Below are 25,452 nucleotides of genomic sequence, written 5' to 3' on the forward strand. Positions count from 1 at the left end.
ATATATATATATATATATATATATATATATATTATATCCCTACGTTTTAAAAAAAACTTATGTATGGTAATTGATATGTTGACGAATATTTTTGCTTTAAGAAGCAAACATTAATATAAACGTTAATTTCAAACTACTGATTCTATGATGGCTACGTACAGTGAGTACCTTTCTTGGGTACACAAATTGGGATCCACTGATACTGCTTAAGGAAGACAGACACAAACACAGAAGTTCTGCCATCTTCATGAAAGGGACATCACAAACTCTTAAGCCAATACATTTTTTACATGCGTTAATTATGGCAAAAAAATGGCTCGCGCATATAAGGACATATTCTAGCAATACTCACAATTGACTATCAATTCGCAAGTAGTCTCATCAGCATTGCTGACACACTTGAAGTGGCCTGCATCTGTTACTTTAGCATCTTTGATTACGACCTTACGCTTACGACCTTCCTTTACTATGGATACTCGTTTGTCTACCTTCAGAGGCTGGTCGTTCTTGAACCTAGAAGGAAATTATTATTTTCACGTTATTGATTATCAAAGAATACATAGGACACATCTTGTCTTACTTTTTTTTAAATTTATTAGTACATCCCGAATTGGGATTGCTCAATTTGGCAGCAAAAACAGATAATATGCCAGTAAGTGAATGTTATTCTACTTTCACTTATTTTATTAAAAGAAAAGTCAAGTACCATTTAACATCACCAGCAGCATCGTCCAGCTCACAGAGTAATGTTATCGTGTCTTTTTCAATAGCTTGTTGTGACTTCAGGACCTTGGTGAATTTGTATTGGTATTCTGAAACACATTTGTAAATTTTATGTTTGGGAAATAATAACATTAGCAATATGTTCAAAATTTTAAATGTTTTTTAAATTACTTAGGAAAGGGATCGTTTTATATTAAGGTAAACGTTTAAATTTATATTGTGAAGTATAAACCTAAAGTAATAAATACGTTTTTAAATATTGCATAGATAGTTTAATCTAAGTAAAAGTTAAGTACTAGTTACTAGATGCTAATTGACAACGTTATTACGCTAGTGTGATTTAGGTACTAAATAAGGATAAGGTTAATTCTTAACTTACCTACGATCTTCAAATCACACTCAGTCTTATCAGTCTGCTTCTCAATTCGACATGAGTACTTGGCTGCATCTTCCAATTTAGCTTTCTTTATGATCAACTTACAAACACCAGACAGATCCTTTGATATGGTAACATCATCGCTATCTTCGATCTTTTCTTCTCCTTTCCACCAAGATACAATAGCGAGACTGCTTGAAATAGTACACTCCAAGACCACCTCATGCTTCGTGTACCCTGTCAAAGTTTTCTTCAAATGCTTCGTGAAACTATATGTAGGATCTGGCTCTTCTACTTGCAGGAACGCAGTGCAAGAAACACCACCAATTTCAATTGTAATTTTTCCAGTATCTTCCACTTTCGGGTTGAAAATAATCAATTTGTACGAATCCTGTTCATTTGTCATCTTATACTTCGAGCCAGGGAAAAGTTCCTGGTGATAAACAATCATAAATGTTAAGGATATAAGTGAATTAAAAAGTAGTTAAATAACCATAGACTATGTAATCTGTGTTATCTTTAAAAATATAACAACTTACATCCTTACGGAAGAACCATTTCGGCTTAGAATTTGGCTTCGAGAAGATCGCCTCGAAGGTAACCTTTTTGTCTTTGCCCTCCTTAGCATTTTGGTCAACAAGTGGCTTCAAGAAGGACTCTTGTTTCTGAAACATGCGGTAAATAATAAAATGACCGAATATTAACTGTTGTTTAATGGTGCATACAACAAGGTGCTCTGCAGACAAAAGCTAGGTGCTGTCCACCATTGACCCCTTTGCTCTTAGAACGCTGGAAATGTGTATACGATCACTCAGTACGGAAAGTGTATAAACCCAATGCATGTCAAATAGAGTAAACACTTGACTTGATGAGATTACCAAGGCCAATTAGAATGTTTTATTTATTTTGTCACTCATCAAATCAAACTGCATGCGACTGTACAGAAATTGGAATTTATTTCAATTCGAAGAATGTGCAAAAAATTATGAACCAAATTTTGTATAAGAAAAGTGATAGGTTCACAGTTTTTAAGTGCAGAGATATCTTGATACATTTAAATGTCACTGTGCCATGTTCAGTGCGTTGTGCTGCTATAGATTTCGAGAGTGCAAAAGAGCTGCCATTGACAGATTAGGTAAAGATAAGAAGGGTTCAATAGTAATAGATGTGCTCTCTTAATATTGAACTAGGTGTATGTGCGCCATCATACAGTCCGGGTAAATCACCCTTGTGCTGACATCTAAGGTACTTTGTTACAAACATCAGTTGCAATTAATGTACCGATGTCAATTGTACTTTAATTTCAATTACAATTAATTAAATGAAAGTCTGATTTAATAGACTAAGATTAAACCCAAGTCCAAGAAGATGACGCGTGCGCTGGCCTCAAACTATCATTCATTCTATTTCCAATATAATTAATTGATACTCAGAGGTAAATTATTCGATATCAGCACAAGTATTTAATTTATAATAGTCCCGGACATATCGAGATCGAGATGTGAAAGTGAACATTTCTGTGCTTTTCGTGTGGTGCATTGTGTCACAGTTCAAGATGCATTGTGTCATCTAACGACGTTAAACGCGGTGTCAAACCTCGTTTCTTTTGAACGAGTGCAGCACCGGCCAATCCGGAATCAGGTCCGCCAAGGACTGTCTTCTACTAGAGGGTCTCTACAACACATTCAGAGAACCTTACTGAACTTTCTTCACAATTAACTTACTCGAAATTAAACTATCTTTGTAGTCCACTATGTGTAAATGGCGTGTCGTGTATTGTAGTATAATTGCTTTCAAAAAGTGCTTTTCAATTACATTTTTAAAATTCCAAAATCTGCATACACCGAATGCATCAAATTAAGTCACTACCAACTCAAATGTTGGAGCATTAACAGAGAAGTTTGTAAAACTGTAGTAAAATAACGCCACCATAATAGCACTAGAAGTGTATAACTGTCTACACTTTTTAAACAAGCTTTTCCTCCGTCCCGTCCTCAGAAGCACTTTAAGGTGCACGAATAAGAACCTAATGACCGAACGATATTATTATATCATCCAATTTACAATTTATAACAACAATTTACAATTTTTTTAACATCAGAATCAGCTCGTGTCGCGTCATGTTTTAGTCATATTGAGAGATAAAATTTAATTAATTAAGTCTTCACTGTTGGTCGTACTAATGACACAAATGAATCAAGATTTGACAAAAGCTCCCCAAACTGATCTCACAACCTGAAAGAGGGAAGATAAGACCGAAAAGAGTGAATGATCATCAGTTTCATTCCACTCACAACCTGGAAACGTTAAAGAAGAAAAGTGAAGAGGTGATATAAAACCGTGTGCGAGTTATTTAAAATTCAGTTTATGCATTTTGTTTAAATCGCTTGTAAATTGATATCATCAATATCTATTCGTCTGTTTTATTATTGAGTTATTTTAGTTGTTTTAGTTACGATTCATTTTGACGATAACAATTTTCAAGGACAGATTTAGTTAAAAGTTTATTTAATTCATCTCATTCCATTATTTAAATAGAATATCTGTCCTATTGAAATAATCAAAATTTGCTTCTCCGCTCCAAGATTTTATGTAGAAGGAATGGCTTTGGATTTCAATAGAACAGAACTTCTAAAACTTTATCTTTCTTGTTTAAACCTCCTTTTTATCGAACCTTCGTTTTGACAGCCTCCATCAAGTCAGGCCAATCGGGTATTATTTCAGGCAGAGACATTCGTCTCCGATTTTTAAATATATCCTAGAATTTATAGTTAGTTTATATATTTTGTTCTATTCAAACTTATAGATGTTTATGACGTAAGCTATGTTAATGTAAGCAATGTGTTTGTCGAATATAATATCGTCGTATGTTCATCATCGTTTTCCATTTACTTACATAAAAGGCGGCGGTTATCTTTCTAAATAATCCAGCCATTATTTTCGGAAGAACAAATTCCCGACACGCAAAGAATTCACAATAACAATCGTATGACATTGTCATTGTATGTACTCAACCAAAAAGTTCTCAGCTAAAAGTATTTAATTTGAAGCAGTGTACGAAAACAAAACACGTGGTAGCTCTTTACCGTTCGTGTTCTTTAGTATGAAAAGTGGAATGAAATGACGAATTTTACAAAACTGATGACCTTAAACCAGGACCAGTTTGAGGAGTTTCTGCGCTGTGCCGGAAATCTAAGCATCTCTCGACCTTCTGACACAACCACAATATTCCCTTCGTCTTCAAAATATCCAGTTTCTAATCCCTAAGAACCAATATACAATGATGCATGCGGAGTTCTCGTTTATCTTATGAATTACAATCATTAGTCACAAAAATATGTATATAGCTAATATAAACAAGTGAAGTGTGACTAGTCATATTAATACATAGTGTTACAGTGGTGTTTCGGTACACGTAAATTTAATTCAATTCAAAATCATTTATTCATATATGTACATAATGTCCACTTATGAACGTCAATAAAGAAATATATAATATGAAATGCTTCTAATTTTACACTCACTGCCAGTTTTCAATCAATACTTTTTATAATAATTTAATATTTACACAAATGACATTTTGCCTTAATGATTTGTACAAAAATAATTGCCTGATGGAGCTGTTTTTGTCATATTTTTTTAATTTAGTTTTTAATTAACCATAAATTCGAAATGTTTCCAATTACAAAAATAAACGATTGAAATCATTTCGATTTTATGCTTATATTTTAGTTTATTTGTATTTATATTTTTTATATCACCATCTTCAATTACAATATCAAATAAAATATTATTCTTACCTTTTCAACCTTTTTTAGAGCAGGTAGAGGTTTTTCAACCTCCTTCAAATCACCCCAGTTTGGATCACCTTTGTTTTCGTCCCATTTCTTGTATTTCCGTTTCTTTAACATGGCACGGAAGTCCATACCACTGGCGTCTGTTTACATATTTATTATAATTTATTTATTTAATATAATTCAAAGATATGGACATAAAATCGCAGAAAGATTAGACTTTAGCATAATTATTTTTAAAAAAGAACCAAATAGATGTAAGGATATATGTATGTATAGAACATAAGAAAGACAGGTATCACTTATTCCACGTCTTTAAATTTGAACCTGTAGGCATTTCTACTCATCGGCAAAAAAGACAGATGGTATATAAAACTCTCGGTACTTTTTTTGGCTGTCATTGTAAAAAATTAGAGTTTTTCATGAGTTATCCGTTACTTTGTAATCAAAATCAATGTTAGCCATATCAATTTTTTATGTGGTCAACACTCATATCTCACCTGAGACGTAAAGCTGTGTTTCAGCCGAGTCTTCGCCATTGATGTTGCTAACAACCACCTTGTATGTACCTTCATCATTAGGTTTAACCTTTCGCATACATAACGTAACGAGACCCGCTTCGCCATCTGTGACGAATTTGAAGCGACCACCTTCGATAATCTCAGTGACGCCTTTGTAGAATTTGAATGTTGGTGGGGGGTTACCCTCCACCGACACCTGGATGTATCCAGTTTGATCTGTGTTAAAGAAGTATTCACGTAAGAAAATATGTAAACAAATTACCAAGACACAAAAATTACCCGTAAGCAACTTGATAATTCAAATAGAACGTCAAACTTAAATCTCGTATCAAGAACTGTTAAAACATTTTATGAAGACATATTTCGCAAGACGAGATATAAGTTACAATATTGATTGAATAATTATATGAATTATATTAAACTAATATATCTCATATAAACACTAACTTAATTTAAAGCTTCACTTTTAAACTAAGTATAATTTATCTAGCTAACTGAAGAGATAGGTTGTTTCGTACAGATACAAGAAAATCTTGTCTCGATTTAGATACATAAAATCTCTCACATTTAGAGTATGCATAGACGAACACTACATTATAAGAAGCAATGTAATAGGTGTTAACGTCTCAGAATGTATTAGAATCAATATACCGCCGACATATATATAATATATCTATCATTCACGCTTGTTTATTTCAGTAATTACTCTGTTATCGACTTGGAATTTGGCACAGCTCTTCGGTTACCTGTATCGATATTTGTAAAAATAGAATATTAGTAATTTTATTAAATATTACAACACCTGTCTCAAAAATTAAGACTGCTTATATATTAAGCAGGATTTTGTCAGTTACTTGGTAAGACTAGATCAATCGTACTTAATTTTAAAACCCAAAAAAAGTAAAGTAAATCCAATGAAATTATAATTATTCTAATGTTAAAGCCTTTGACGTCGTAGTTCTTATTTGGTTAAATATATTTTCAGTTAAACGGCAATGAGTAAGTATCAGGTTATAAATTAAAACGTGTTTTATATGTTTTGAATTATAAAAATGACGCTGATTTCCAATTAAATAAAAAATAATAACCTTCAACGGCACTGTAGTTCTCTTGGGCCTCGACAATTGGTGGGCCGTCATTTCCAGTGGGCTTAAGAGGTGTTGAAGGCTTGTTGATTAAGTCCTCCAAGTCCTGGATCGATGGTCTTCTTGAATCACCGGATTTTCTTCGCTATATCAGATATTATAGTGAATATATGTAGTCACTAAGGATTTAGATGTTATTGACATTTAATAGCAATAAGTGATCTATGTACACGAAGATTTTTATATAACACTATTTAGTTTAAAGATAAGATAATAACCAAACCTAAATAAATGATTATCCAAAAAAACTGTTCTGGGAAGTACCCTGCAAATTCCTCCTAGTTAATTCTTTGTTGATTTCAGAGGTGGTAAATATAAATTCTCTTATTATTTAAATATTTAATTCATAACATTTAAAGTGTTTCATCATTAAAAATTAAAGTTATATTTCTTTTATTAAAACATAAACCAATCTACAATATAATTAATTAATCTTCTATTACTATCTCTTATCCAGGTTTGATTATTCAAACAAAATTCTTTGTACATTTTTTTTGTAACATTTACAGAAATATAAGAACTTTTTAGAACACTGGCGTCTGAATATAGATTAAAAATAATATCGTTTTATTTGTGTTTTGACAGATGCTGTACATCATATTCGTTCGCCAAATGAGTCGAACCGACAATGAATACTGGACTTCCTGATATATGTAGCGCAAGTGCTAATGTGGCAATCATAAATTCTTTAACGTCACCTGAAGAAATATTACCTTAGCAATAGTATAAATACAAAATATATAATATACTGTTTTACTTAAACTTTTCCGCCATTAATGCCTGTTTAACTTGTATATTCTTATATACATAACATTTTAGAATTACTGTCTATCTGTAATATTATTTATATGTCTGTCTGTAATATTATTATAGTAACATAAGTTACAATACAAAAAATATAAGAAATAATTTAAATAAAATATATGACAATTATTCAGTTACGCCAATGATCTACAAAGTTTATAAATGGGTGGAATTGCATAAATTAAAAACTAAAGCTTTAAAGTACTTACCACATCAAGCTGAAAATCTATAGCAGTTACAGATAATCTACTACCAGTAGTAGAAGTAACAGATTTACCAGTAGCAGAAGATGTAACAGTTTTAGTAGAAACTGAAGATGATGTTATTGATTTACTAGATTTTTTTATAACAGCTGCCATTGTTACACATAATAAAGCAACCGCAAAACAACAGAAACTGTTCGAAACAAATTCACAGTCACTCCATAATTACACGTTTTATTTTAATCGATTTATTGCTTCGTATTTTATGTCATAAACACACATATCTGGAATTAAATGCTTGAGCTTACAAAATAATTAAAAAAGTTCGATTTGGGCAGTTCGATTCGTTACATCTAAAAATTGGCGCGAATGTCAAATGACTGAAAGGGTCGCGCGGACATAGTCGCCTCCAAGTAGAGGGATGAGGAGCGGGGAGGCACATCTATTTGTGCTCAGCACAAATCAGCAGACCAATTCAATTAATTATCAGATTAAGGTGAGTTATCCATGTGGATATTTAGAGAGTTTTATTTTGTACCAAATCGTCGTCACTAGCTTTTAACTTTTGAGTAATGAATTTGGTTCTTTATCCTTCATATCTTACATTACATGATGGTACCGTGAGATGTATTGTAACTGATTTATCCAACTTTTTTTAATCGTTATCGTTATCATTTCTAGTAACTGTATCATAAACGATCACTTAACAAGTTTAATTCTAGCAATAATTAAGAGCCAAATTGTTGATCTTTGAATCGTCTAAATCAAGCTCAATGTCTTGACCGACAATAGAGCGACATTGTCCATCATATTACTATAAGTAAAACTATGTCAATGTTTCAGAATATCTATCTCGACAATTATGTCGCAACTTTTAATAATATGTATTATTTTTTATCTTTACTATTATACACGTTTTAATTGCCTTTCGATTTTAACTGTTTTTTCTGTTTCTCGCTTTGATGTCGATTAAGATAAGTAGTAAAATTTAGTTTTATATCGAATTCTAAAAGACAGTTCTGATTTGTTTATTATAAACGAAAAATAGGCTCATCCATCATAAAACCATCCAAGGGAAAAATTGCTTAATTTTTCCTCAATGGCATATGTCAAAATTGATTTAAAGGCGCCGAAAGTTGAATGCTGAATCAACATCAATGCCAAAAGTTCTTCAGATACCAGTATTGTTGCAGCTCAGATAGCAGGCGGTCGGCCCACGCGCCATCCACAGGTATTTCTATCTATATATGTTATCTATCAATCAGATTTATATTTGTTCTTGTCTATTTGTATCTGTCCTTGTTTATAATAATAGTCTCGTCTAGTAACGTTATACTTGGCATTTATTCTCATTTAAGAGCTTCAACATTAGTAATCTATACATCTAGTGTCTTATAACATCATTTATTGCTATATAATTACCTTCTTTTATCGTGGATAAACTTTATTGCAAAAGGGTATTTTTAACGCTAACGTTATCAAACGCTACTCTTAAAGCGAACAAAACTTGATTTGCTGTAGTCGATGAACACCTGCTTATACAACAAATACTTTTATTAGTCAGATCAATAATGCAATATGCCAGCTGATTTTGTAAGACATATATCGTCTTTACAATACACGATAGCTGCAATAATTCATGAACTTTGGCAAGTTTTCGACTATTAAAGAGTGTGTGGTACTCGGGCAGCGCATATGTCTTGGCTGCTATGCAATATTTAAGAGTTATTATAAATGGCCCCTTTATACGATAGTTAATATTTATAAAAAAATCTGAAGAACTTGGATTTAATTTGGATTTAGAATGATAAAATTTTCTTTTGCTATTGATTTTATGTGATAAACTATAATTGAGGTTTTCGTTGTTTTGCGGCAGACTTCGACTCATGCTTTAACAGATAAAAACATAAATCAACGTAAAGACAAATTACCACTTAGGCAGACATAGTGTTTCGCAATTATTAAATAATAAATAACTGAAATGAGCGTCATAACATTCTTAAGCGTGGTGCGTTAATGTCACAAGTATTGAGGACAGCGTGGGCTTTTGATAGCACTTTTTGAACAATAAATTTTCTGCAGCTATTCTGTAGTAGCCAGTAAATTTTTCATTCCAGCACTTTTACCATGCATTTGTTAGGACATGTTTATAATGATGGTTGACCAAACTGTTAGGACGAATAGGTATTATTTGCACTATTTAATCTACATCGTACTACTTCAAGAAATTTTAACCAATAATAAAACCCTTTTCAGTCTTATTACTGTTTTTTTTGAGTTGTGTTGTACATTTATTAAATTAATCACTTGGCATATCCATGTTAGCCACGAATCTAATTTCTCTATAACATTGATTTAAACATATATTTCCACTCAATGTATACCTCTTCTGAAATTTCTCCCGGCCTGCCGCGTTTCTTTTTTGGAAAAAAATAATAATTTTAGTAAGACATTCAGTTAATGTGCGAATGTAAATGAGGGTGCTTTTCATTCTTCATTTGCAGTCAATATTTACTTCGTCAAACCTATGGCCTTAAGCCTATGTGTCTGTGAGTGTGCAGTCGTGCAAATCAAATAGTTTCTTATGTACAGTTTCGATGTGTGCAAAGTACATTCGTGTGAGTATGTTAGATGCCACATTATAGATGCAATTTCTTACTATTAATTCAAAGGCAGATTAAAAGATTAAAAGAGAAGATGTAAAGCCTGTTATCTATTAAACTGCCATTCATTATTTAAAGGTGCCAGAAGAGAACGTCAGAGAATTAAGTCTCTAAAAGTAGGAATAGTCACTACATTGCTTGAAAAATGATATGCAACATTTTTCGCTGTCGGCTAAGCGGCTTTAAGGTATTTGACTTAGACAGGAAAGATTTCTGTAGAAATATAAAGAAGAAGAACAGTTTATCAGGCTATAAAAACTTGCTTCATTGTAATAGATTCTACTTCTTCTAACAGTTACTGTGGGACTGTATAAGTGACAATTGAATGTATGTTTTAGTGTCACAGTGTTCCAAGTTGAAAGTGCAAAAATATTAAAATAAAAATGCCGATAAAACATAAGATAAAGTAAAATATAACAAAATGCCTTGCGAAAGCGAGCAGCGACCACCTAAATTGACCAGACCCAAACTCTCACCTTTTTCTCGTCTAAAACTTCGCCTGGCCGTAATTTCGTGACCTGTTGTTAAAAAATACTGATAGTAATCGTTACAAGACAGTTTTGCCTATCTACCTCTGCCGCCGAACCTGAGTGACCAGCCTATTCTATATACCTAGACGCATTATTCAGTGCAATGACTTCACCAGCAGTGCTTAAGTTATTCTTGGCCTCAAATTTCATGTTAAAGTGTTGTTAGTTACCCCTTCGATCAGTTTTCAAAGAAACCTGCTTCAATTACTCAATTTCTTTAGAGATATTTTTCACCGTTATTGTGTGCAAACGTGCTAACAAGCTGTGCAGTTTATTTGTGTGCTCCGAATTGCAAAAGTGTGTGCATTTAGATTTGTGCTTTTTACGAGAAATTCTAGCGAAGGAATTCACTGAAGAATTACATGACTGAGCTTTTCAATGGGTTTGATTTAAAGTGCATGTAATTAATCAGAAAATTTTGTTGATAAAAATAGTATTGCGAACCGCGTTATGCAAATTAAGTTTCTCCAAGATACGGTTAAATGACGCAACGGCATAGAATAACGAGTAGCATTCATTAAACGTTTGCAGATTATCTGCTATTACCTTCTTCTCTTCGATCACTTCACCAGGTCTTAGTTTTCTATTCTCCTGTGAATTACGTTTTTTGCTATCTTAATTTGTGTGTGTACTACCCTAACATCTAGTCTAGAAGCAGGGATTTGAGGACGAAGCTTTAATCAAAGAACTAACCTCAACCGTTACTAAAGCTCAAGGGTACCTTATCTAACATTTGTGTAGGTATTATTAGTGTCATATAAATTCTAGGACGAACTATTGTTAAGGGTTCGGCTTGACAGAACGGGGTATCTACGGGGCTAAACACTGTGATAAAAACATTGTTAAATATACTAATAGAAAATATGATTTGAGATATAATGTATATATTTTTTATCAGTATATTCATGATAAAGTTTATATTCAGACACTACAATATCCATCATCAATATTTTACCTTCATTGTCATAGTATAATTTTGCTAAAATAAATATTAACAATTTTATTTTGGTAAAATAAAAGTATAAATACCTCATCGCTGATAAGGAGTGAAGGGCGTCTACCCATTTCCTCCGGCGGAGGAATGAGAGACCCACGTCTTGCTGGAGGAGCTGGTGATAGCGATGGTTTACGAGGCATTTCTGGTTTTGGTGACTTCTCTTTAATAACTTCAATCTTAGGCGCAGCTGGTGGTTCTTCAGGTGCCTTGATTTCGGGCACTTTAGGCTTCTCAGCCTGCTGAATAAAATATGTAAATATTTTAATAATACAAAATATTTAATATTTTCAATAAGATTTTAAAGAAAAAACTAAGGACGCCGAAATAATTTTTAGCAGTGACAAATGACATCGTTATTAAAATGATAAGTCTTTATTTTCCCTAAGTACCTCTTTTTCTGGTTTTTCCCTGGTCGTGGGAGTGGGTGAAATCTTCTCATATTTCTCTAGATCAGGTCTATCATAGTCAGCAATCTCAGGCAGTTCCTCGGCCTTTTTCTTCACTGAAGTGACCTTTGCTTTCTTAGCTTCTTCTTCTACCGCTACTTCTTTGTGAGCCACTTTCTGTAATTTAATAAAAAACGTAACTATTGTAGGAAATAACATAATTTACCCATTTCTTCATTAAACTTGAAATTTCTCCAGGCTCCATCTAAACACTGAATTACCTTGAACATTACTACTGTAACATTAGTTATTTATAGTTCTTACATAACTTACCTCACTTTTATTAGGAACCGTTATTTTTAACGCAATTATTATAAATTTTCAATGAAAATAAGCAAAATAACAGATCCTTGGATTTAAGTACAGTTGGTGTTACCACAAGCGAAAGCTAGGAAAATAAGTCTAATAGTATGTAGGTAGGTTTAGTTTTCTTTGACATGCATACATGCCAAACATCTACAGTTTTATATTTCTACGTGCCTAACTACGTATGTGTGGCTAATGTGCATAAAAAATAATTTGTGCTAGATTGTGCATTTAATTTGACCATTTCTCTACCTCGTCAGGTAACTGATTGTGTGCTAATGAAGCCTTTCTCTCGTCCTGGATGTTTATTTCAGCCTATAGAAAATAATTTACTTTAATGGCGACCGTACGATGTGTAAATTATCTTTTGTGCCTTTCAAGTTTTTGTTAAGTGCATCTAAGTGCGGTGTAGAAATATGTTTGTGCTAGAGCCAGTCAAAGTGCGATTCTGTAATGCGTGGTGTAGATAAAGCAAAGTATGTGTTTTGATTTAATAGTGTGTGAACCTGAGGAGATCGTGATCTTCTCCAGGGTGCAATATCTTGTTCACGTAAAGTTGGTTTGTAATTATCCTCTAGTTCTGGTGTTTGTTCAGCCTGGTCAACAAAGGTTGGATTTAAATATGTCCGACGATATTAAAAAGATTATTATTTTTTCAATTTATACCTGCGGAATTTCAGGAATAACTTGCCACGAGAATGGCACCTCGCTTTGTTTTTTATCCGGCTCTGGGGTTATTAGAACTGGAATCTATGATAATTATATTTTTATCAAAAATATTGTTTAATTAAGATATGAATTTCAGTAATCGCAAATTAACTGTGTTACCTCTTTTTGTTTTCTCCAAGGGTATAGTGTTTTTTGTGAGATATCTGTTGCGTCAGTTTGTGTAACGTTTTGTGGTACCTAAAGAAATATCAATTTTATGTAAAAAATGCGATATCCGAGGTATATAAGCATGTATAACATTGTCTAAATCTTTTACCTTTGGTTTCGTTAAATCATTATTTACTTTTTCTTCTTGTACCTTCATTGGCTCCTAGAATAGTATTATAGTGTAAATTCATGTATGTATTTTATTATAATAAATCATCTGTTATATTTACCTCAACTGTTCTACTTTGACGGCGCCATGGATATATTTCGTCTTTATCTGTTTTATCATCTAATGGATTATGTAATAGTGTAATATTGTCGTTGTTCTGTTTTACTTGATCAGCTTGATTTATCACGGATTCTAGCTTTCCTAAGATATCTTTTGTTGTGTCCTGTGTTAAATATAATAAGTAAATATTATGTTGAGTCTAAAAGTTTTATGTCAATGTGTATAAATGTTATTTATTAAAATATTATATGTACCTCTGTTTCAAGCAGAAGCTGTAAAGGAATCTGTGTTGTTTGAGATATGTCTGATGTAGCTGTCTTTGTTGTGTGAGCCAAATCATTATTTTTATTCAATACTGACGTTGGTTTATCTGACCCAAGTGTTTCATTGGTCAAGGAATCCTAACATAAAATAGTTATATAATATAAGACACATATAAAACTAGATGCCTAGATGCTAAAACTAGAACCTCAAGTTTTTTACTACTACGTTTTGAAGAAACATTTCCTTAGCCTACTAAAGAATAGTTTTATTATTATTAATAACTACCTCATCCTCTGTATAGGGCTTCCACGGAAAACTAGGGTGAGTAGGTCGATCAATAGATGTTTTTCGGCGGATATCTCTCTTTTTAAAGAACTCTTCGTCCGAATCATCTTTTTCCTATTATAAAATTTACTCATTATCAGATAATAATATATCTTTTGAATAATGAAAAATGAAAGTTTCTATTGTTAACTAAGTTTATTTACCTCAACTTTACTAGATCGACGCCACGGATATGTGGAATCAATAGGTTTATCTAGTGATGTTTTTCGTTTGATATTTGTCTCATTTGTTTCGGTTACATCTTCGGTATCCTGTTTATCCAAGATTAAATTTGTTATAGGAATTTCAGATTACTCAATACTTTTTTATTTGGTATTTTATAAAAATATTACCTCAACTTTGCTGTGTCTTCGTCTACCGTTAACATCATCTTTGGGTTTCGTTTGATCTAAGCTAATACTACGTTTTGGCTGAGACTTGTCTGTCACCTATAAATCAGTATGTTCATGTGTTATGTGTACTAAAGTAAAATGTTATGTTTATCTCAATATTCTTTACCTGTGTGTCTGTGTGCGTAGGTCGCCATTGAGGTGAGTCTGGTGTGTCATTAATATCTTCAATGGTGTCATCCTAACAAAATTTTAAGTATGTACAAACGCACTATGCGATTATAATTTAAACATTTGCTAGCACATTGATAAACATATAATCACGTTACACACAACATTTATAAAAACGAAGGAAGTAGGAGATCACTGTATTTATATTTACATTTGAATACTGTTTTGAAATAATAGAAAAAAAAACAAAAGTATAACTCTATCAGTAGTAATAACATGTATTGAAATTGTATTTTGATGCTCTTTTAAAGATCTCTTCGTACTCTGAGTCGTTTATAGTTACTGCAGCTATTTTACCATGGATAAATTCGGAAGCCAAAAAATCAACCTTTTTCTTTAATCTTTTACTAACTGCGCATGAATTGTATCGTTTCTAAGATACACAATTATAATTCTCATCTATCAAGAGGTATTAGTTTCTAATACCTCTTGATTTGATTGGACACTCCGATTTTAACTGTCAATGTGTCTCTAATAATATCAAAAATTTGTTACATTACCACTGATAGAGTTCTAACATCCATGCATCTATCTAACAATAAACTTACCTTTAACTTAACTTTCTCTAATTCATTCACTTGAGCCTCTTGTTTTACAGCAGTCTATAAATAATTCATTAAAAGCGTTAAAGGATAGCTCTAACTACAAAAACAACGTTTCTCAATTTCTGGTCGAAGTATTCGGATTTTTGGGCAAAAGTTCTACCAAACCTCAAGCTGCCAAATCTACAAAACTCAAATAAAACTTTTGTGATTTTCATTCTACTTCTATCTACTGTTCTAACTACATAACAAACTTCTTTATAAAACTGTTTATATATCACAGAGCTAAACATAACCATATTTAAAGACAACGTTTAAGACCTTTTAAACCCTTTTACAACGTTTAAGACCTTTTAAACTCTTTTCATTAAAACAAAAACAATCGTATTGCTTTCAACTAAAACTTTCATCTGTGTTTACGGTGTGATGGAAAATTACAGATGAAGTTTCGTTAAAACGGTGCAATATACTGATGTTGTTTTCTTTGAATATGGGGAAAATGCATAAGACACATTTAAGGTTTATAGGACGTATTATTAAAGGGAAAAGTTTTCAGATGGTATAGCTTCTAACGATCCAGTTTCAACGCTATACAGCTAGCGAGATATAGTCACGAAATATAGAACAAGAAAATTTGTGTCTGGTTTGAAATTATATATATATTATATAAGTAAAAATAATATTTTAAGCTCCGCCTAATTTCTTCAAAAATTTAAATCCATCCTTTATTTATGAATATTAGCATACCTTCAGTGATCCCTTTCTCAAAGTAGAAACTTCCTGTTGTTCCGATATCGAAGATATGGAAGACTTTCTGCTTTCAGCAGATTCCTTCGTCATCTAAATATAAGACAAAGATATAATACAGGTCAACCTTTACCTTAACCCTTAACCCTGCATTCATAAACGTAGAACGTTTATATTCAATTATAAAGTTACAAAAAGATACATAACAATATATTCATTCATATTCAATGCGTTTATTAACCTTAAACGAACTCCTTAATTTTAATTTTTTTCTGAAAAATATCATGTTTTAACGACCACGTTATTTTTTGGCGTTGAGATGAAAGCATATTATCTTAATATACATATTAATTTATCAGATTAAAAAGCGTTTATCATTTTTTTATGTATTTAAACTTGACGAAGATTGAATAAGTAATACTTGCGTTAAGAATAACTTTGTTAGCGCGTTTCAAGTCATCGCTGTCATTGTAGTCGTAGATTGTAAGTGTTTTTTTTGCTTATTTGTTTATCTAAGCAAATCTTACCTTTATTGCTTTGTTCTCGATTATCGAACTCCTGCGGCTCTCGGACTTCATTTCGACCTGCGATTTTTATATTATTAAGTCGTCAAATATACACATGAAATGGCACTTAAGTTCCAGGTTGTGATTTCATAAAAGAAGATAGAGGAATAGGTAACCCAACACCGTAGGCAAATACAATGCCTGTCAAAACTTAAGGGGGTGGCAATGAAGAAAGAGATATTGACAATGTTATGGATTGATTATCTCATATACCTAAACAAAATATAAGTAACAGTTTAGTGTGAAATTTCATAACTGAAGTATGATTGGAATTAATTACATACATTAAGACTGTACTAATTTCTGCAACATTCAGAAAGTGTTAAAATGGCACATTACTAAATGGTTTTTAACTTACTTCACTTTGAATGGACGCAGATGATGTACGCCTGCTGTCGGTCTAAAAAGGTAATAAGATTGAATATTAAAATCATAAAAAACACCTTTGAAACCATAATAAATGACAAATGTTGATGATTTAATTACAATGATGAAACCACAATTATTATTTGATTTATTCTATTAGACAAGTTTTATAATAATCCTTTATTCACTGGAATTTAGAGTAGGTACAATTGTGTAGAGATGGCATAACAATTTTATTGATTGCATATTATTAAACTATGATACCGTCACTTTTTAAAGTTCTGTGTGAGGACATTGATGAGTTTTTGAAGGCTTAAATTATATACAATATTGGCCTAAACAGATTTGCCACTGTGTAGACAGTTCGACATAGGTATGTCCAACGAAATAGGAAATTTCTAGAATATAGTATCTAAATATATTTGAGCATTACACAACTGTCAGGACAGCTGCATATATTATACTTATATTGCTCTTATACATTATTTAAGATTTAGATTGAATTTCTCATAATTCCATTACTTCTACATCACGATTACACATGGATGATAAAGACCAAAGATCCTAGAATCACGTTCTCGTCTAATAGAATATTTAAAACCCGTTGAGAAAACCAAAATTATTATTGACAATGGGGACACACGACAGTAAAATACCTTTACAGATAAATGCTGTTCTGCATGTGCGACCTTTAGATTGGAAGAATAATAATATATATAATTAGATTATGCTTCAGTTTGAGATCGGTGTATTATGACTGATTTTAGTTAAACTCGATTTAAATATATTTTAGCATTATATTTTGACATTACTGCATCTGTTACATTGATTATCATTTTTCTTTATAGGAAATCACGCCTTGTGACTTTTCCTTTCAACCTACGATCAAGCATTGATTGCACATTCAAAAAAAAATGTTATAAAACATTTGTGGTTTGTATGTTTTCAGAACTCGCAATCCCTATCCGTAAAGAGAAGTACAGTAGTCACTTTGTTATCTACTGATAAATGTAACTACCTGTGTAACTTCTTTTTCTTTCTTCTCGCGAACTGTTGGAGTTGGCGTTATCTTCTCATATTTCTCCAATACCGGTCTCTCGTAGTCGTCGACGAAGTCCAGTTGGTACTGAAATCATAAAAGATGTCACTTATGCTACATGTTTATGACTATTTTTTGTTGACGCAGCATTCCATAAAGCAGCCGGAGGTAAGCTGTTGATTTAACCTGCAATTTCTGAAAGCGAAATCATGCGACTGGTTACTGCAACACGACGACTTCACGTGAATTTGTCAAAGTGGTATGGTAAGCGTTGTGTGCATTGTGCTTTATGTAAAGTATGTATTTACAGAAAAAATGTGAATGGCAGTGTTGCGAACATCTAGAAAATACAGACAACATTGAAGAGTTATGTGTTGTGTTTACCCCATCCGCGGTTTCATTGTCAGTAGCAGTGGCATTTTTGGGCTTGTCTTGTGTTTTCTTTGTTGTTTTCTTAAGTTGTGGTACTTGGAATTTACCACCTTGTATCGTGAGTGGTTCCTACGAAGTCGTAAAGTTATTTAAGGATTTTAATCGCTTAACTACTGTGACTATTTCTACAAAGCGGGTTCTATTTGTTAGTCGGATTGTTGTTTCAAATTTTCAAACCGTGTATTATACATGCAGTTTATATATTTTAAGCATCTCATAAAATAATTTATTTTTACCCCAACATCGTCTTCATTATCTTTCTTAACGACAGCTGGCTTTTTAATTTTGAGCTTAGCAGCTTCAGAACCCTCCTATGTAAAACAATGATTGTTAATTGATAATTAAATAATTGCTTTTTCTAATATGAAATGCTTAAAATACTAAATCATACTACCGTCGGCTTTTTCTTTGCTGGAGTTTTTTGTGTCAGTGATGCATCTTCAGGAGCAGTTGTGCTTGTCTTAGTTTTGGGTTTGGTGAGGCTGACTGACTCTTCGGTGTCCTCTCCCTAACATCACAATCACACATACGTGGTATTAGATACAGAAGAATACATTCCATAGGTAGAAAGTAAAGAATAAAGATTTGCAGAAACTTGGGTGAATATAATAGCTATAATATATAAAGTAACAAGAATAGAAGAAAGAATTTGGCGTAGTCTATTTGTGTATATACAATTACGAATGTTGTTTGTGCTTGACAGTTTAGTCACTATATTTAGATTTTTGTGAAGTGCTACATAAATATATTGTGCTATTTCGGTGTCGTTACGTCAATGTGATTATTTTTATCTTTCATCTTTGTACCTTTATAATATATGAGAATCTTCGTTCTATTGGCAGTTCTGACTTTGATTTATTAGGGTTGGTAAACATCTGCGAATTATTTTTAAACAAAACTTGTTGAATTTTTTTTCACAAGCATTTTCAATTAAAAGTAATTGAAAAAAAAATTACTCTAAAAAAATGGTGTTTTAGTATCGTAAGCTTTTTCAAAAATACCTTTTTAGGTTTATCCGAAGGCCGTTTGATGGTGGCGTCTTCTACAACTTCAGGCTTTCTAACCTTTAGTTTTGCTTCGGCTTCATCCACCTTGTTAAATGTTATTTATATACCATTAATATCGGTTTTTATTTTGATAAAAATGTTGATGTTATCAATATACCAACCGTGGGTGTACTATCAGCGGGTGTTTTGTGTGTAAGTGTAACGTCTTCCAGTTCAGGTTTTCCTGGTTTTTTCGGTGCAGACAAATTGACATTTTCATCAACGTCCATCGGCTATAGAAGATGATCATATATTATTGTACTTTCAAAAAAAAAAAAAATTTGTTTTATGCAATAAACAAGGATTACCTCTGGTTTATCTTTGCCTTTGACCGAACGGCGTCTCTGAACAGTTGAAGAAGGAACATCCTCAGGTGTCTTTTCTTCCTGTTATGTTTTGGTTTTATTAAAGAAGTTTTCCTCAAACGCTTTAACCACGTGCAAACACTGTATGGTTTCTAACATTTAAGGAAATTTGGATAAAGCCTCTTAATAATATTATTCGATTTCAAAGTGTTAGGCAAATTAAATTAAGCCAAGGTTGTGATTGCCAGCGTTAAGATAACCTAAATAATTCTGGGATGTAACTTTTAGTACAATTATTTTATTTGTGCCTAGGATCGTTTCTAAAGCCGTGGGTGTTATATATTTTGCATGTGTATATTTTTTCAATATTTCTCACTACACTACGAGATTATTGTGTTTTAAAGGGTGCAGGGTACTGTGTACCTTTTTCTTTTTTTCAATTGGTGTCGGCGTGATTTTTTCGTATTTTTCAAGGACAGGTCTCTCATAATCATCGACAAATTCTTCTTCCTCAACCTTTGAAAATGATGACATAAATAATAATTGCTATAAGAGCTGATAGCTAAAGCTAGAATGTTTTTCTTAGTATATGACACATCAAACAATCTGAAGAAAGATACACCTGGAAGATTCTGAAAAAGCTTTCAAACATGCAATGCTCATCACGTATTTAGTCGCCAAACCTCGTTCTGCAGAGCTAAAATTGAAGATAGATTAAGCATAGAGAATCTGCCCTGTGAATTTAGAAACAAACCAAACAATACTTATCGAATACTTCAGACTATTATCGTGTATTATACTTGCAGTGAGCTGTAGTTAAAATATGGTCATGACCATATAATTTATAGTGTGTTAAGAGGCCGTGTGTCGAAAATTCAAAACCTGTGCATGTTAATGTGTGTCAGAAGTAACTGTTGTTGAAATGTATACCTCTTTTGTTTTTAAAGAAGGACGCTTTTTCGAAATTGTTTTAACTTTTTTAATCGGTTTAATATTCTCTTTATCATCCGTTGTCTGCTCATCATCCTACACAAATACATTAAAATATTAGTTTTAATTTGATTTTTTTTTGCAATTAGCTAATTGGTTGTTTATAATACCTTTGTTTTAATAGATTGTTTGCGGAGAAGTGGTTTTGCAACTTCTTCTGGTTCATCTGATTCTTTCGGTTTTATTTTAGTGACGTTTTCTTTACGTTTTGATTTATCAATGATCGGTTCGTCGTCATCCTAATAGAAAAAGATATTATTATCTTGTTTTGACTCATATTAATGATTGATTTTTATATTGATTTTTAATATACCTTAACAATTGGGCTATCGGTATCTGTAGGTGAGGTCACATATTTGCTATCTTTTTCGGGTTTTGTTTGGTTTCTGGCGTCAGTGTGTTTTGGAATGTCCTAGTAAAAAATTGTAATGTTCTAGTTAACAAATGTAACAGTAGAAGATTTGTTTCACTTTGATGTAAAATAAAGATTACCTCTTCTTCTTTGAGAGAAGGATACTTTTGCGTTTTTTCTTTCTTTGGCCCTACCGATCGTGTCTCTGTTTCATAACTATCGTCTTCTTCCTAAGAAAAATACCAAAACAAATCATTTTATGATATTTAAGATTTTACTATTTATTTTATAGGTCTGATACAAACCATTGGTTCATTTTGTGCATTTTGGTATGTTTGTGTTTTTGTTGTTGTATCTTCATCTTTCTTTGGTTTAGCTTTGTATTCTGTTCCTGGATAATCTTCATTCTCGTCAATTTCCATTGGCTATTACAAATGTATTTATTTAGTATTTTTTAGTTATTATAAATTACAATAAATAAATTCAATTTATGTTTGCCGTACCTCAAGTTTATCATTATCTTTTACTGACTGACGTTGTACGAATGAAGTGGAGTGGATCTCTTTTGGAAGTTTTTCCTCCTATGAAAAAGTTTTTTTTTAATTTGTGTTTTAACTAAATTTATTTATTTCATTTTAAAACGGCAAACAATAAAACGTGACTTATTTTATGACATTGTAGTGTAATTTTCTTAAAATGGTTAATATATTTTTGACGTTTGTACAGTGTAGTGTTAGTGTAAAAGTGTACCTTCTTCTTTTTCTCTATAGGAGTTGGAGTAATTCTTTCGTATTTCTCAAGAACTGGCCTCTCATAATCATCAATAAATTCTTCTTCATCAACCTTCAATATAAAAACTTAAATAACTAAAGAATCGACAAAGACAATAATAAAAGCGCATTATTGATTAAAACTATAAGCTGAACAATGACTTACACTGGTAATTCAAAGCGTAGGCGATTATTTTATATCAGCCATGCAGCATATATTCTTTTGCCTTTTTGCCCTTTTGATAATGGTGATAACCATTATCGATGAATAACGTTAGATATAAAACTAAATTAAAGAAGCAAATAAGAAAATTAATTTTTGGTAGAAGATTGAGTATAAATTTGAAGAGACGTTAAGCATTAAAAAATTATAGGCCTGTCTAATATCGATGCATTGTGTTTTATTTGTTTAGTTGTATTTTGTTAACGTATATACTTGTAAGCTACCTCTTTCTGTTTAAGAGATGAACGTTTCTTTGGTTTAGTGTCATCTTTCTTGGTAGTTTTGGGCTTTGGTTTCTCATCAGAATTTTTCTCCTCCTCCTACATAATAACTTAAATTAATACCTGTTTAACGTATCTAGTACTGTAAGTGTAATTTATTTTTTTTACCTTATCTTTAACGATAGTTCGTTTTCGGAGTGCAGGCATTTCTGTTTCACCATCTTTTGGTTTAGGCTTAATTTTACCAGTCATCATATCCGTCTCATCCTATGAAAATTTCATTTGGATTTTATATAATTTTGTTTTAATTTAACTTAACAGTTCCTAATTTACCCGGAAATAAAAAATCAATAGAAGTTCATGAAAAGGTCTTAATACCTGAGTATCACTTGGACGACGTATGTCTTTTGGTGTAGGTGTAACTTTTTCGTATTTTTCAAGCTCAGGCTTTTTATAATCGTCTACATATTTTGATGGTTCCTATAAATTTCAGGAATGTATCGTTAAGTGTACTTATAACGTAAAGCGAAGCTATTAATTTTATAATTAAATTTTTGATGTACCTCAGAAATACCATTTTCTTTCTTTGTTTTATCAAGAGACGATGGAGAAACCTTATCGTATTTTTCGAGGTCTGGTCTTTCGTAATCATCGACAAACTCTTTCTGTTCTTCAGGCTTAACAAAATATAAATAGTTTAATTATATGATTTTTCCTATAATACTACTTATTTAATTACATAATACATTTCTACCTTTTTAATAGCCTTTTTAGATTGAGCGCTTTGGGGTTCTTCAGTCTGTATTTCAGTTGGTTTTGTAGGAGTTTTTGATAATTTTATCTGTGATATTTCATCAATAGGTTCTTCAGGTTTCCGAATACCTTTTTTAATACTTGTTCTTCTTGTTTCTTCAACAACCTAACGTTAAAAAGTTAAGTGTTTTAAGACAACTTTATACGTATGAGTTGTACCTATATATTATTAATTTAAACTATTATTAATTTGTTTTTTAAAAATAAAAGTGTACCTCATCATTTGTATCTATTTTGTGGTCTTTGTCTGAAGTAGTAGTATCTTTAGGTTTCTCTTCTGGTTCTTCTTGTGGCTTCTTAGTACTTTCAGAAATTGAAGCACGCTTGGTCTAGAGAAACGTGAATCGGTTTGAGATTTGTTATTTTATACGAATTTTAAAATATAATGTGTGTTTTGTAATTGTTTATTTATGTTTACCTTTGGTGTATCATCAACCTTAGGTGTTTTTTGGAGTGGTGTAGGTGTGATTCTTTCGTACTTCTCCAGAACAGGGCGCTCATAATCGTCATCAAAGTTGAATTCCTAATAAATACATATTATAACAAATGTTATCACAAAATGTCCACAACACTATTAGCATGAAACAAAAATTAACATATAATATACTCCTTGAATATCTGAAATGAATCATATTGTTACCAAACAAATAACAAGTAGTTAATTTAACATTGAACTCCTAAATGGGTTTTAAGAAATATATAGCTACTTACATCTTCTTCTTTCTTCTTAATAACCTTCTTTTTAATAACTTTCTTCTTTTCTTCTGTTTTCTTGGTAGTTTTTTCCGACTCATCTTTTGGTTCTTCTTTTGGCTTAACCGGTTTGAGCTTGGGAATTCCCTCAATTTTCTTTTCTGGTTCAGGCTCTGGTTTTTTCTTACTTTCAATCTTTTCTAAGAGTGCTTTTTTCTCTTCTTCTGTCTTTGCAGTCTTCTTCTCTAAAATTTTCTTGGTCTCTTCTTGTTCTACTTCAGCTTTCTTTATTTCTTGAACTTTAGTCTCAACTGTTTTAGCCTCAGCTTTTGTTTCAGACTTCTTTGCTTCAACTGAGACTTCTTCATTTTGAGTTTCAATTTTCATTTCCTGCTTCTTTGTAACCTTTTTAGCAGCTGCCTTTTTCTGCTCGATGATAGTAGTTTCTTCCTCCTCCGCTTGTTTTTTCTGTTCCTGTTTAAAAGTAAAAAAAGTACTTTTATTAGATATCCATACCATTATTGCATAACTTTACAGTATCATCATTACAACGGCAACTTCATTGATTAAGCTAATATAGAATATGTTTTTTCTCAAAACAGTATGGAAATAAGTACAACAGGAGTAAAAAAGAAAGATAAAATAAAGCTACAGTAAAATAAAATTTAAATACACGAACACCACATACCGACAATTAAAGTGGAGATGGACGGGTAATATGATAAGAGAGAAGATGCATAACATATAGAAAATCCTATCGGAGTAGTGCCAAACGAAAAGAGGTAGGAAATTAAGAAGATGGGTGATAGAAGAAGGCTTTTTAATTTTTTATTAACTCACTTTTCTTTCCTCGACATGATTTTCTTCAATAATTGATTTTTCTTCTACGATTGACATTTCTTCTTCAGATTCCTCAATCACCGTAGTTTCTTCTTCCTCTTCCTCCTTTTTCTTTTTCTAAAAGTAAAAAAAAACTTAATACAACTATAGCAATCATTTTTTTAAATTAATTTATCCATGTTTTTGTGTAAACATTACCTTTTCCTCAACAAGGGTTAAATCTGCACTAGACTCATCTTCTCCATATTCATTTCTTATAACAACTCTGTAATTTGCGACATATTTTGATGTCACCTTTCTTATAATAAGGCGAGCGTTTGTACCATCAAACGATGTATTTACTTCTGAAGAATCTCTTATAACTGTTGAATTTTTGTACCATGTACATCTACATGATTGATCAGATGTTTTCAAAACAGCAACAAATTCGGCTTCTTCGTTTTCTTTTTTAGCCTATAATTAAACTGTATGATTAACAACCATTTCTCAATATTTATTTTCACATTTAAACAAGATTTTGTTGTAATTACTTACCAAGCTTCTAAAATGTTTGATGATAGAAGGCTTTTCACCCTTTTCTTCAGGTATCTCGGTGATCTCCACGACTTGTGAAGTGGCTTCACCTTTCTCGTTTTTAGCAACCAATTTGTAAGAACCTTTGTCTTGTTGGCTAACATTCGAAATTTCTAACTTAACTGTAAATTCACCCTACAATAAAACATTTT

The 25,452-nt window shown here is 31.9% G+C and overlaps 1 protein-coding gene across 43 annotated transcripts in view; it reads right to left on the reverse strand.

Annotated features, from left to right (window-relative positions):
* LOC110994581 (twitchin) overlaps positions 1–25,452 on the reverse strand; it is a 107,414-nt gene that overhangs the window by 57,286 nt on the left and 24,676 nt on the right. For 5 of the 43 annotated variants that reach the window (XM_045632150.1, XM_045632174.1, XM_045632152.1 and 2 more), the window contains 55 exons: positions 25,262–25,435; positions 24,926–25,180; positions 24,728–24,844; positions 23,906–24,361; positions 23,613–23,717; positions 23,410–23,523; positions 23,136–23,300; positions 22,945–23,058; positions 22,760–22,861; positions 22,550–22,648; positions 22,385–22,480; positions 21,918–22,010; positions 21,671–21,748; positions 21,473–21,592; positions 21,308–21,397; positions 21,129–21,227; positions 20,926–21,054; positions 20,756–20,851; positions 20,249–20,341; positions 19,829–19,906; positions 19,643–19,753; positions 19,476–19,565; positions 18,869–18,982; positions 18,711–18,785; positions 18,427–18,543; positions 18,022–18,129; positions 17,660–17,692; positions 16,996–17,037; positions 16,599–16,655; positions 16,072–16,164; positions 15,331–15,384; positions 14,721–14,792; positions 14,555–14,650; positions 14,366–14,473; positions 14,163–14,276; positions 13,868–14,014; positions 13,615–13,776; positions 13,494–13,547; positions 13,337–13,414; positions 13,175–13,258; positions 13,015–13,104; positions 12,761–12,823; positions 12,146–12,319; positions 11,789–11,995; positions 11,306–11,350; positions 10,706–10,747; positions 6,503–6,644; positions 5,394–5,630; positions 4,900–5,036; positions 4,246–4,362; positions 3,774–3,857; positions 1,639–1,764; positions 1,103–1,532; positions 707–812; positions 353–513 (listed from right to left, as the gene is read on the reverse strand). In XM_045632150.1, the coding sequence (XP_045488106.1) occupies positions 353–513; positions 707–812; positions 1,103–1,532; positions 1,639–1,764; positions 3,774–3,857; positions 4,246–4,362; positions 4,900–5,036; positions 5,394–5,630; positions 6,503–6,644; positions 10,706–10,747; positions 11,306–11,350; positions 11,789–11,995; positions 12,146–12,319; positions 12,761–12,823; positions 13,015–13,104; positions 13,175–13,258; positions 13,337–13,414; positions 13,494–13,547; positions 13,615–13,776; positions 13,868–14,014; positions 14,163–14,276; positions 14,366–14,473; positions 14,555–14,650; positions 14,721–14,792; positions 15,331–15,384; positions 16,072–16,164; positions 16,599–16,655; positions 16,996–17,037; positions 17,660–17,692; positions 18,022–18,129; positions 18,427–18,543; positions 18,711–18,785; positions 18,869–18,982; positions 19,476–19,565; positions 19,643–19,753; positions 19,829–19,906; positions 20,249–20,341; positions 20,756–20,851; positions 20,926–21,054; positions 21,129–21,227; positions 21,308–21,397; positions 21,473–21,592; positions 21,671–21,748; positions 21,918–22,010; positions 22,385–22,480; positions 22,550–22,648; positions 22,760–22,861; positions 22,945–23,058; positions 23,136–23,300; positions 23,410–23,523; positions 23,613–23,717; positions 23,906–24,361; positions 24,728–24,844; positions 24,926–25,180; positions 25,262–25,435 (6,643 nt within the window). Of the gene's footprint in view, positions 1–352; positions 514–706; positions 813–1,102; positions 1,533–1,638; positions 1,765–3,773; positions 3,858–4,245; positions 4,363–4,899; positions 5,037–5,393; positions 5,631–6,502; positions 6,645–9,950; positions 9,984–10,705; positions 10,748–11,305; positions 11,351–11,788; positions 11,996–12,145; positions 12,320–12,760; positions 12,824–13,014; positions 13,105–13,174; positions 13,259–13,336; positions 13,415–13,493; positions 13,548–13,614; positions 13,777–13,867; positions 14,015–14,162; positions 14,277–14,365; positions 14,474–14,554; positions 14,651–14,720; positions 14,793–15,330; positions 15,385–16,071; positions 16,165–16,598; positions 16,656–16,995; positions 17,038–17,659; positions 17,693–18,021; positions 18,130–18,426; positions 18,544–18,710; positions 18,786–18,868; positions 18,983–19,280; positions 19,350–19,475; positions 19,566–19,642; positions 19,754–19,828; positions 19,907–20,248; positions 20,342–20,755; positions 20,852–20,925; positions 21,055–21,128; positions 21,228–21,307; positions 21,398–21,472; positions 21,593–21,670; positions 21,749–21,917; positions 22,011–22,384; positions 22,481–22,549; positions 22,649–22,759; positions 22,862–22,944; positions 23,059–23,135; positions 23,301–23,409; positions 23,524–23,612; positions 23,718–23,905; positions 24,362–24,727; positions 24,845–24,925; positions 25,181–25,261; positions 25,436–25,452 lie in introns of all 43 variants that reach the window. The other 38 variants (XM_045632189.1, XM_045632168.1, XM_045632167.1 and 35 more) reach the window with 33 other exon arrangements.

This window comes from Pieris rapae, chromosome 18 (assembly GCF_905147795.1).
Source record: "Pieris rapae chromosome 18, ilPieRapa1.1, whole genome shotgun sequence".
Classification (NCBI taxonomy): domain Eukaryota; kingdom Metazoa; phylum Arthropoda; class Insecta; order Lepidoptera; family Pieridae; genus Pieris; species Pieris rapae.